Source organism: Echinops telfairi, unplaced genomic scaffold (genome assembly GCF_000313985.2).
Source record: "Echinops telfairi isolate 266 unplaced genomic scaffold, ASM31398v2 ScPeMD7_7;HRSCAF=31, whole genome shotgun sequence".
NCBI classification, from domain to species: Eukaryota; Metazoa; Chordata; class Mammalia; order Afrosoricida; family Tenrecidae; genus Echinops; species Echinops telfairi.
This window is the reverse complement of record NW_022103904.1, coordinates 9,868,949-9,882,061: the sequence shown is the minus strand read 5'-3', so window position 1 is coordinate 9,882,061 and position 13,113 is coordinate 9,868,949. Positions and strand designations below refer to the sequence as shown.

General features: G+C 41.0%; 1 protein-coding gene across 1 annotated transcript in view; it reads right to left on the bottom strand.

Moving 5' to 3' along the window:
• HECW1 (HECT, C2 and WW domain containing E3 ubiquitin protein ligase 1) overlaps positions 1–13,113 on the bottom strand; it is a 436,908-nt gene that overhangs the window by 221,105 nt on the left and 202,690 nt on the right. The window contains exon 4 of the mRNA XM_004708163.4: positions 8,003–8,110. Within this exon, the coding sequence (XP_004708220.2) occupies positions 8,003–8,110 (108 nt within the window). The remainder of the gene's footprint in view (positions 1–8,002; positions 8,111–13,113) is intronic.

Here is a 13,113-nt window from a genome sequence, read left to right as displayed (position 1 = left end):
CAGTAGAAGAACAAGGCAAGACACCACAGGTAAAAACAACTCCAGATTGTATGATTTACCCAGTGAGCTGTGAGAATGCAGTTACCAAGACCTTGATAAGACTATAATGATGAGATGAAGGAAAGAGAGTCCTTTGGGATGCAATTAATAGCCATTTAGCTACACTACGCATCTGTCAGCTTGTTGTTGTGGTTGGCATGTTGCTGTGTGGAAGGACGCAAGCTAACACTCCAGAACTGGCCGCTTGTGTGCCTTTTTGACCACCCGGATGATACCCTTCCCTTATGGATCGCGAGGGCACCACAGCACAGTCAGTGCCACTGTGCAAGCTCCCTGTTCCGTTCCCCATATCTGACTTTCTGGGATGTGGTATCATGGTGTTTTTTCATGATGCACCGGGATTCCAGTAGCACGTCTCATTCAAGGTGTAAAAGAGAGCTCCAGACCAACCTTCTCCGTGGGAGCTTCCTGTCCAGCCATTGTTCACTGGAAGAAACAGAACTGCGCCCCTGTCCATAAGCCCTCAATGAAGATGAAATGATGTCTCTCAGATGGGCTGCGGGTCAGTTCTTCACTCTCTTGGCAGCTATGTATAGAAGGCCGCCCCACACCTTGGGGTGGAGTAGACCACACATTGTGATGCTCAAAGGTATACCACCAGTGTTTCAAATACCAGCGGATTCGCTCAAGCTCCATCAGAGCTTTCACACTAAGAAGAGGAAGAGACACCTGATGTTGTACTTCCACCCCAAAGCATTGAAAATCCTATGTATCACAACTGTCTCAAAAAGTGCTAACCAATGCCAGATTGCCTAATACCATGCTAGGAGATGAACCCCATCAATTGGAAGGCACTGAAGTGCACAGTGGCTACAGTAACGACTCCAGCTTATCAGCAATTATGAATAGGGCATGGGACCAGCAACGTTTCATTCTTGTACACAGGCTGACTGCATGGGAGTCAACCTAACGGCAAATGAGTACAACAAACAGAGCTACATTATTCTGGCTGTTATGAGATGAACAAGAGGCTACGCACAACAGATCTGGGCCAGATGTCAAAACAAAAATGTCATCCCTTCAAAAAATCATCTGGACTTCTTTCTGGTCCATTCGAGGCTTGATTATGGACTTTTGCTAGGAGTACATATCAACAAGCGCTAAGATAACTTCACCTGAGGGTTTGTAATCAGCCAGTAGGGCTAGCCACACATATGAAAAAAGTAATAACTGAGTTACTCTAACAACACAACATCAAAAGACTATCATAGATGAGACTAAGCTAAATTTCCCTAGTTATTTCTTTTGTCACTGCTAAAGGCTGCATCTTCATAGAGCTCATATTACTGCAATTATGGCTACGGCCTTATAAATAGCCAGGTGGTCTCTTCGGGAAAATTATGCTTGAGGAAAGCAAGTGATTCAGGCCTTTTCTTTTGTATTTTATCATGCATGCAATATCTTGAAGACTACAGGGGGGGAAATGTCCATAAATGCTCCTAACTTGGTGATACTTTCAAAATTTAATTTAGTTAAACCTTTTTTCTAAAATCATGCGACTTTACAAAGCAATTTTAAAGCATTCTTTGGCCAAAATATTAACCAAAAACTGGAAGCATAAATAGAAGGTGCAAGAAATACATAAAAATCACTATACCAAAATGTATTAGTTGATGTTCAACTATTTCAAACTTATGAAAGTATATAATCAAGAACTAATGGTATCAAAGGAAGAAATCCAAGCTCCATTGAAGGCAGTAGTGGGACACCAGACTCCAGATTTCAGTGAAATAGCAATTGAAATGTTCAACAACTTAATGACTCACTGGAAGCACTCACTGGCTTATGCCAAGAACATTTGAACACAGCTACCCGACCAACTGACTGGAAGAGTGCTGTATTTGTGCCCATTTCAAAGAAGGGTCATATAATACAGGCAGAGATTCTTGAATGGTATAAGTAATATTACATGAAAGTAAAGTTTTACTGAAGATAATTTAAAAAATGGTTGTAGCAATATATAAATAGGAAACTGCAGAGAGTCCAGCGAGATTCAGGAAAGGACACTGAAGGAGGAATATCACTGCTGATATCAGCTGGAAGCAGAGAATACCAAAAAGATGTTTATCTGTGTTTATTGAATATGCAAAGGTATTCAACTGTGTGAATTATAACATTGGGAAGAACAGGAATTCAAGAATACTTAATTGAGCTTATGTGGAATATGTACAGAGAGCATAAAGCAATTCGAACAAAACAAGGGAATCCTGTATGATTAAAAACCATTAAAGTTGTGTATAAGGATTTCATCTTTTCACTACACTTGTACAATCTGTATGCTTGCAAATAATTCAAAGAAATGCACTACAAGAGAAAGGATGGGGCATCGGGATTAGAGGAAGACTTATTAATAATCTCTAAATTGCACATGACACAACCTTGGTTGCAGAAAATGATGAAGATTTGAAGCACTTATTGATGAAGACTACGGCCTTCGGAATGGATTACATTTCAATGTAAAGAAACAACACAGCCCCAGGATTGGAGGAACTCTTACCAACAACCTGCAATATGCAGATGACACAACCTTGCTTGTGAAAACGAGGAAGACCTAAAGCATTTGCTGATGAAAATCAAAGACTGCAGCCTTCAGTATGGTTTTTGACAATGGAAAGAAAACCAAAATTCTACTAATAGACAACATTATAATAAAAGAAGAAAAGATTTAATTTGTCAAGGATTTCATTTTACTTTGATCCATAATCAATACTCATGGAAGCAACAGGAAATCAAACTATATATCACATTCTCAATCACCTTATATGCATTGTGGTATTTACATAATCTGTTGTCAATTTGAGACTTAAGAGTGAAGGGGTGGAGCTTAGCCTGTCAATCAGTCACAGCTTAATGACCTCATTTGGAGGCACTAAGGAGATAAATAGTTCTCTGGAGGCCAGAGACAGATTCTCTCTCTGGAAGACTATCTTCTGCCAAGACACATGGAGGTACTCTAGAGCCCTGGTGTCAGAGAAGCCATGTGGTGACCCCTGCCAGCGTTGAGATTTTTCCACCGCCACTGGATCCACAAGACTTTCTACCCACTGGCCTGTGATCTTCCTGCATTCGGCATCATTGTATATGTTGCATAAATCTATAGAGGAATTTATAGACTGGTATCAGACATATGGGCTAATATTGGACTTATGAACTTGAACTGGACTGGGCTGGTATGCCTTCTTAATGTACAGTTGCTCTTTGATATAAAGTTCTCTCTTATAAACATATGAGTATCTCTATGATTTTTTTTTCTCTAGTCTACCCAGACTAACACATACATGGAAATTTGGGACAATAAATAAGGATGACCACAGAAGAATTGATGCGTTTGAATTAACTTGATAGCAACTAACAGTCACAACTACACGTGTAGGGGAAAGCTGTATGACAAAAAAGTAATACCACAGAAGAATTGATGCGTTTGAATTATGGTGTTGACAAAGAATACTGAATATGACAGAGACTGCCAGAAGAATTTTCTCTTGAAAAATGATTAAAATTTGGGAAATTACATTACCTTTGTACCTAATAATATGAGGGGGTACCCCCCAGCAAACTGGACTTTTTTAAAAAGTTAAGTATTTAATTTATTTTACAAAACAACCTAATCACCTTAAAAGTATTCTCCATTACACTTGAAGCATTTGTCAAATCTTTGTTTCCATTCTTGGAAACATTTTTCAAACTCATCTGGTTGGATGGCTGACAGCATCTGCCTTGTTTTTTTCTTCATCTCTTCTATGTCATCAAATCGTTGTCCTTTCATGTCCATCTGCATTTGCTGAAGCAAGAAGATGTCTCTCGGAGCGAGGTCATATGAGTAAGGTGCGTGGGGCAGGAGAGGCATGCTGTGTTTTGTCCAAAACTGGCACACTGAGATGGCTGCATGAGCAGGTGCATTGGTGTGGTGGCAAAACCAGTCCCCTGTCTGCCACAAATCAGTCCTTTTTTGTAGCACACTGTTATGCTATCTTTTCAGAACCTCTGAATAGAAAGCTTGATTAACAGTCTGACCTAGCGGAACGAACTCCAAATGCACTATGAGTCGATATTTTCATCTGTTCGAGAAGTTGATGGACGTCCAGAATGAGGTTTGTCATTAATCAGCATTTCACCTTTTTTGAAATGAGAAAACCACTCATATACTTGAGTTTCTCCCATGTCCTTGTAAGCAGTGTTCAACATCACAACGGTTTCTGCAGCATTTTTTCCTGAGCAGGAAACAAAATTTCACAGCTGCACGCCATTCTCTTAAATCAGCCATCACAAAAAACGAGGTTCTAGTAAAACTGCTTTTACAAAAAAATTCACTTTGAACAGAGAACCTTCCCAAGAGATGCCATTGGGTGCACTAACTCAGATCAAGTCGCTCTGTGATTGTCTAGTGGGAAAAATGCACACTAGGAATGCTCCCCTCACCCAGCACAACTCCACTTTTTGGTTGTTGTTGTTTTTGGTACCCCCTCGTATAGTTAATATGCGGGTGTTTTTAAAAAAACTCCATTACATTTTAGTTTCCCCCTTTTCCCCACAGACTTTTGGAAGCATCCTTATATATTGAGCCCTCATTTGATATAATTGCAAAGTGCAACTATCTGCCTTATCAATTTCATTTTCATCCACTTCCCAAAGCACCGATACATTGCCAGTTCAACAGGATCTTCTAAAAGTTTGCACTAGAACATATATTTTTAAAATTTCATACATCTAAACTATTCCACTTTTCAGTGATTTTGAAGAAAGTTTTTATAGGCAATTTATTTATTTTGTTTTTGTTTTCTTTAAACAGTTTTATTGTCATATAATCCCCACATGGTACAATTAAGCAGTTCAATCATATTAAGAAGAGTTGTATAATTATCGCCACAACCAATTTTAGAACATTTTCTTTTTACTTGTTATACTAATTAGTACCCTCAGACTCTCCCTGTCCTAACCCTAAGAAACCATTAATCCAGTTATTGTCCCTAGATTTACCTATTCTGAAATTCATAAACAGAAAAACAAAAAATAAAATAAAACAAAAAACTAACAATAACAATGTAAAACAGAGATACACCTTAATCAAAATTAAGTAGAAACTATAAGAAATTATAACAACTTGAAAATGAGTCCAAAAGGAGATCATATGATAAGGTATTAAATTGTAGCTGGTCTACATCTGCCACAATCCATTTTGTAATGCATTTTGCACCATAGGAAGGCTATTCACATCCCTGGTCTGTAGACCGAGGGGATGCAGCTAAGGCTTAATCTGTGTGCATTTCTCCTTCACTTTCGTTGTTGTTAAATGAAACAACTTTTAAATGGGTCAAAGGAGATAAAATAAGATATTGCGTTTTAACCTAACTTGAAAGTAAAGTCAACGTTACAGTGCTCTTTGTCTGAGCACCTGGTTTGCAGGAGGCTGTGGAGGACAATAAAGCCAACACTCTAACCTCACTACCACGGAGTCGATGCCGATTCATAGCAGCCGCTTTGGGTTTCCAAGACAGTAACTGTCCACGGGAGTAGAAAGCCCAGTTTCTCTCCTGTGGAGCTGCTGATGGTTTGGAACCGCTGACCACGTGGGCTGCAGCCTATCTCGAGACCACTAGACCACCAGGGCTTGACAAGGCAAGCCCCAAATCCATTTGCAGGCTCCACAGAGAGAGGAAGCCTCCAGTGACTCCCCTCGGTCCCTGTATTTTTACCAGCTTTCATTTGTTTATGACAATATTTTAAATAGTTTACCGAACTTTTAGATTTTTGAACTTTAATATCATTTTATTAACATTTAAAGTGCATTTTCACAATTCTGATAATTACATGAAATTATTTTTTATTTGAGCTACACATACAAAAATTTTGAAAACTACCTAAAAAAAGAAAGATGCTCTTAGTGAGTTGATTCACAGCACAAATTTACCTTTTTTTTTACACTGGCCCATAGGGAATGGAAACTTAACTATGAGAATGAGGAGGGGCATGGCTTTATAGAATATGGTCGCTGACTTTTTAAATTATTATGTCATTATGCAGAGCTGTCCAGCTGGATCTGATTCACAGTGGCCTTCCGTGCAAGAGAGCGAAACGTCACCAGGGAGCAAAGGCTCCGTGTAGACTAGGACCTGGAGTCCACTAGTATGTCTCCTAATCACCGATGAGACATGTTTTTAGCTGTATTGTTCTTACTGGGAATTTGGAAGGCCACAGGGTCCCCTGGTGGCAGAGAAGGTGCCCTGGTGGCATAGTGGCTATGCATTGGGCTGCTAACTACAAGGGAAGCAGTTCAATACTTCCAGCCGCTCCTTGTGCTAAAGAGGTTTCCACTCCTATAAAGCGCTAAAGTCTCTGAAATTCATGGGGGAAGTTGTACCCAGTGCTATAGCGTTGCTAGGCATTGGCATCAACTCAGTGACAGTGTGTTGTACCCAGTGCTACAGGGTTGCTAGGCGTGGGCATCGACTCAATGACAGTGAGCCTGGGGTGTGTTTTCAATTAGTATTGCCAGCAGGAGCCAAGCTATCTCCAAATAAAACCCCTGGTCCTTAGGCGATCTGACGCTGTGTGTGGGAGCCCAAGTGGCACAGAGGGAGAAAGATGAGGCTTTCTGTTTCCATAAAGATCCACAGTCTAAGGGGTTTAGAGAGTCTGTTAAGGGTAGGAATCAACTCTATGAAAGTGAATTTTTGGTTTCATGGCCAAGAATTGAAGGGCACCGGTGCTAACCAAAAGGTCGGCATTCCTCGTCCCGCCCCCCCCCCCCCACCTCCTGTTATGAGTACTATCTGTGAGACAGAGAAAGAGATAAAGATGGGTCTAGCAAAGTGTGCCTGCTAGGGTTGAAGGGGAAGTACGGTTGAGGGATGTGGGTGAGCTTATGTTGGGGTTGGATGTGGGCAGGGAGGCTTCATTGATTTAACAGGAAAAGGGGTGAGGCATGAAGCTTTGGATGGTCTGAGAGGCTGAGGTTAAGAATAGTTATTTGACTTGTGGCCCAAGAAAAACGGTGTCCTTAGCTTGTTTGGCTGCCAAGTCTCTTCATTTTCACTCACTCACTTAACTATTTTATAAAACCCTTTATAGTCTAAGGACTATAACCTTAGAAGATGAAAGGCCTGGTGCTTGCCCTCCAGAAATTTATGGTGAGAAGTAGGCAATTGAAAAAAATAGACTCGCCTATTGCTTTCCGGAAGTGCTATATGGAGTAAACACATGCAAAGAATAAGACGGGAGATCAGGAGAAGTGCCTGGTAAAGCACGCTCCAGGCCACGTGAAGGAAAAGGCGCTGCAGAACAGCAGCCACCTGGGCCTTCCTTCGGCTGGCCATAATGAGGTTCACATAGATATTTCCTCATGCAATGAACAATGTACCAATATAGAAACCTATGGAAAAAAATCCATGCCTAACTCTGAAAACAGTTTATTTTGAAGGCAGAAAAAATTATCATGTAAGATACATAATGGTATCAATGTATTATTGTCGCCCATCCGAGGAACTGCAGCGAGAGCCAAAGATCAGGGAAATGTGTGGAATATTAACAGCACGCTGGGGTCAGGAAGGACTGGCCCTGGAAGGGCTGGATCAAGACAAACCAAATCTGAAGGCGGCACAGACGAGTGACTGTGGCTAAGTTAGAGACCACAGCGACATGCCAGCGAGGGAAAATCAAAGGCTAGGAGCCCAGTGGTCCTAGGCTAGAGGTTTATGAGCATGAACCTAACGTTGTTTCATGGCATTTAAGGAGTAGCCCTCTAAGCGGGCTTCAATGGCTGCTAGCCAATTGTTCTAGATCTCATTAGTTAGTTATTGCTGAAGGAATTTTAAGCCTCTATTACATTTCTTTCTCTCTTTTACACGATATAATTTTTAAGAAGTGGAAATTATGCAAGCGAACAAGGAACAGTGCAATCGAATTCCACTTCTTCCACGCCTGCTGCTAACCAGGAAGTACTCACGTTCCACAAAGTATGAGCTGGCATCGATCTTCCAGATGATCTGGCCCCGATGAGAACCATTGACTCCACGGTTCTTATAATCCAGAAAGTTTTCGGACAACACTTCATCTACATCCCCAAAGGAAGAAAGTAGAGGAGAAAAACTGATCAGTCGGCAGCAAATAGAAAATACGCATCTGGAGTAACAATGCCCCTTTAGTCTGAGACTCTTTGCCCCACAATCCCCTTGCAAGGGGCCCTACAGTGATCATCTTGAGCACCTCCAGAGACTGGGAAACGGCTACGTCTAAAGCCACTCATTTCACTTGGGAATGGATTTTCCAAACCGAAGAGCAAGCCTGTTCCCGTTGAGTCAATTTCAATTCACGACAACCCCATTTGCTACTGCTTCATAATCTTAATGGAAGATTGCCAGGACTTTCTTCTGCAGGACTGAAGGCTGGGTTTGAATGGCTAAATTCCAACCATTGGTGTCAGTTTTTACATATGTAAAATCTCAGGATTGAAAGCTTGCTCCTAAATTATCCACTAGCAGACCCTCTTAAGAACTGAAAGGAATTAAGTACTGGGCTGCTTCACTGCAACGTCTGTGGTTCAAGTCCCTCGCCTGCTCCTCAGAAGACAGATGTGAACATCTACTCCCATAAAGCTTTACAGTCTTGAAAGTTATATACAGGGTTGCTAGGAGTGGAAATAGACTCAGTGGCCAGTGAATTTGATTTTGGTTTTATTCAGAATTGAATATAAAGCATCAAGAAAAAATAAATCTGTCGCATTGAAATCTGAAAACAATTCTCATGGAGCTTACCCGAGATGGTCTCTTCTTCAGCCTGAACATTCTATTTCACTATCATCCTATGTATGTGACTCATTCATTTATCCCCGCTGCCTGCATGCACTCACGAATCCATTTGCTTAAAAGCATCCTTTTCTCCGCTAGATGCTTGGGGAAGATACAGGACATTATTTTGGTAAAATCCATATGGTCTCTTCTGAATTAGCTTACAAACTACTGGGGAGACAGATCTGATGCAGTAGACAAAAGAATGTACCTATCATTATAAATTGTGTTTGATTAGATAAAGGCAAAGAATAGATGCTCTGACAATTAATAAGGGAGAGAGGCCAACAGGGTGCCAGAAGGGATGAAAGGAAGCACATGGTGGGGAAAACCAGTGAGAGTAGAAGGTGGGTAGGGACTCAAACTTATTATTTAAGGGCCTCAAGGTCATAGAATTGGGTGAAGAGAGCTTTGTGGTTGATATGTGCTTCTCCGTCTCCTATTCTTTCAGCCCATCAGGGTCCTTCAAAGAGTTGATGCCTGGAACAGTCTCCATGGAGACCCGGTGGAAGCTCTCTTCTCCATCCCAGACACTGTCCTTGCAGTGCAGAGTCATGAATTGGAACTCCACAAGCAGTGCAAGAGTTTCCTGGGATTTCCATAGCAAACTATCATGAAGATAAGGATTTTATTGTCTTGTATTTCTGGATCCTGGAACTTGGAGATCAGTGTGCTCGCCCTGCTGATTCCCTCTGAGGTCTCTGTTTCATGTCTATCTTTTAGCTTCTGTAAGTGCCGGGTGTGACTTGGCTTGCAGCTGCGGACCAGCAGCCTTCTTTGTCTCCTGGTATTCCTGTCTTTCTCTTTTAGAAAACAACACGCAGGCTGGATTAAGGCTTGCCCTATTGGAGTCTGATGTCACGTTGCCCTCACCAATAACATCTTTAGAGACGCTATTTCCAAACGGTCCCGCTCACCGATAGAGGAGGTAGGACTTTGCCATCTCAATTCAGTCCATTACAGGAACACTGCAGTTTCCGCTTCACCAGAAGTACCCATCTGAACTGGATAAATCAGAAGCTGTGAGGAAGCTTAATGTTGAGCATCCAAATCCACCTCAGGGGCTAAGGGCTGACTGTTTCTACAGGATTCTGGGGGGCAGGTAGGCACAGCTCAGGTTGCTGTGAGGGGCGAGGTGATAGCTGTCCTTTGCCACCACTCAGATAGCTTAAGGTTTGCATCCTGAGTTGGGATGAACTGTAGCAACAAGAGGCGCTGAGGTGCCCAAAGAGCTGGGTTTCCAAGGTCTGTTTGTACCACTGACCAAGTGTGTCTCTCCTATCGCCTCTGATTTCTCATCTGCAACATTGGGACTCCACCGGCTCTGACCTCACAGGATAGGATTAAATGAGACCACTGGGAAATGTGCTGTGGCTGCTGTGTTGATTGTATGTTCCTGGTGGCTCTAACATTGGCGAGATGATTGGGTAAAGCGAGACCACCATTGCCTCATTAACAGTAAAAGTGGTTTGTATCAATTGGAAATTTACTTGTTTGCAAATTTTTCCTGTCTTTAAATTCACAGTGTGTGCACAAAGCACTGTTTGGGTTACTAAGATGATTGCATAATATGTCTTTTACAATAATTGCCTCATTTCTGCAGGAAAGTATACTATTTTTCTAGCTCTCTGGGTGTTGTGTACAGATATAAGCAGCTTCATGCCCAGAGAGAAATTTACCTTATTACAGCAATTCTCTAGGGGTGGTATTTACCTGAATGTATCCACTCCAGTAACCAGAATATTCCCTTTAATAGTCATGGTCAGGTGCTCATACACAATCGCTCGGGGAAACAGGCTGCTCATTCATGCACAGATAAATGTGTATTGAGCACTTTATTCCATTATACACATGGGGATAAACCCTCGGGATGTACTGGGGAATGAGACTTGCTGTATATGCCTAGGGAGTTCCTCACCTCCTTATTGTCCATTTGTCCCCTGATGCATGACAACTTCACACACAGTGGAATAAAACATGGCCTGATGCTGCACTAACCCAGTGATCACTTTGCAGATTGAACTGGACTGTTAGTATCCACGGGGGTAGGTAGTGTGGGGGTGGGGGTTCACTGGTTTTTCAGAAGTAGATGACTGGGCGCTTCTTCCTAGTGTGCTTTAGTCTGGAATAAGCACATGTGCCTGAACTATTTAAGAACGTGGCACCAGGATTTGGAGAAAGCCTCATTAACCACCTGTGATTGGCACTTGACACAACCTTGCTTGCTCAAACCCAATGAAGATAGAAGACAAGAACCTTCCATATGGATTACACCTTAATGTAAAAAGAAAAAAAATCCCATAACGGAACCAATAAACAACATCATTATTAATGGTACAAAGCTTGAAGCTGTCAAGGATTTCATTTTCTTGGATTTATAATCAATGCTCATGCAAGCAGGCATTAAGAAATCAAATAACATTGTAATGAGCAAATCTACTGCACAAGACCTTTGCAAAGTGACAACAAGCCAAATTATCACCAAGAGCCCCAAGATTCCCCTGATTCAAGCCAGGGGGTACACATACACGTGGAAAAGCTGGACAGTGGATAACGAAGGCCAAAAAGGAATTGGTACCTTGGATTATAGCATTGGAAAAGAATACTGAAAGTACCACGGACTGCCAGAAAATCAAAGAAAAATGGTCGTGAATGAACTATAGCCAGTAATGCTAGCAGGAGAGACCAGGCCCCCAAAATGGTATCATGTTTGGCAAAATAGAGGGTCAGCAAATACAAGGAAGGCTCAATGCAATGGACTGAGGTAGTAGCTGCAACAAAGGTTTCACACATAACACTGATTATGAAGATGGTACAAGAACATGGGCCGTGTATATGGGTGTCTTTTTGTTTTGGTTGTGTCTCGAGTGTAACACATTTTTGTTTTTGTACACACGTATACACACACACAGAGGGTGTGGGGGGAGAGTAACTCAGATACAGAGAAACAGTTAACTCTATTCATAGCAAGTGATACATAATCTTTTTGATCATGCAAGTAGATACAGGTCACAGAAGAAATAATCAATTTGTTATAAACTATAATGCATACAGGTTGAGCAGCCTAGAAGATATGGAAGGTTGCTTACATCCATAGGCACCAATATACGGTGGTGTTTCAAAGATGCTATTTTAGAGAATTAAAAGTTTTAATTTTACTATGATCTATTCCCTCTCTATGCTGTGCTTTTATTACATGAATGTATCTTGTTTTTATTATTTTAAAATTTATTACTGAGAGAATTCTAGTATGGTCTAGGAAGATCATGACACAGCATGGTATAGAAATACATATAACTTATTAAAATCTAAATTAATTAGAAAGTAAGTATTGTATCTTATTAACATCTTATGTCTACTTATTCAACTCTATTTTCATTTTTAGAGAAGCATCTGATGGGTTTGAACTGCCAACATTTGGGTTAGCAGTGAAGTGCTTAACCTTTGCACTACCAGAGCTCTTCTTTATATTTTCATAAATACAATGCCATACTTATTCTTAACTTAAGCTGTTTTAATAAGACCTGCTTCCAATTGAGTCAAAGAAATGGTTATTAAAACACAACAATAATAATCCTTAAGGGTGTTTTAAGTTATCCAATGATATTTTAATATTAAAATGTAAAGTTAACAAGTAAACTATCTGTATATTTTCTCGTTAGTTAAACATTCTGTTGGTTAGCAGTACAGTTATAGCTTTCAAATGATGTATCCTAACCCAATTATAAGACTCTGCTCCCTTAGTTTGAGTAAACCATGGACATTGCTGAATCATGACCCAGTTGCCATTGAGCGGATCCCAGTGGTTTTCCTGCACGTGTGCCAGTGTAGAGAATCACAGAGTTTACAATGGTAACTTTTTTTTTGGAAGTATATCGCCAGTGTTTTCTTCCAAGGTGACTCTTGGTGTACCTAAGCCTTGGACCGTTCAGTTGACAGACAAGCAGGTTAACCAGTTGCGCTACTCAGGACCACTAAATAACTAAATATTGTCAGACTCAAAGAGGCATTACTGAATTAATAATCATAAATCCCTTCATTGAGAATAGTGCTTTCTAAACAATCTGACTTTATGGACTTCGATTTGGACAAACCTGAAGTTTCTGTCCATGTACAAAATGCTTTCCTGTTCCCTGTTGGTTTGCTAAGAAGCTCTTCTGTATGATACCCATCGGACAAGAGAGTGCACATCTACGGAAACGGAATGAGGCCTGGAATCATCCGGTGTCCCCGTGAAAGTGAGCTACCTGACAAGGCAATGAGGACTCTC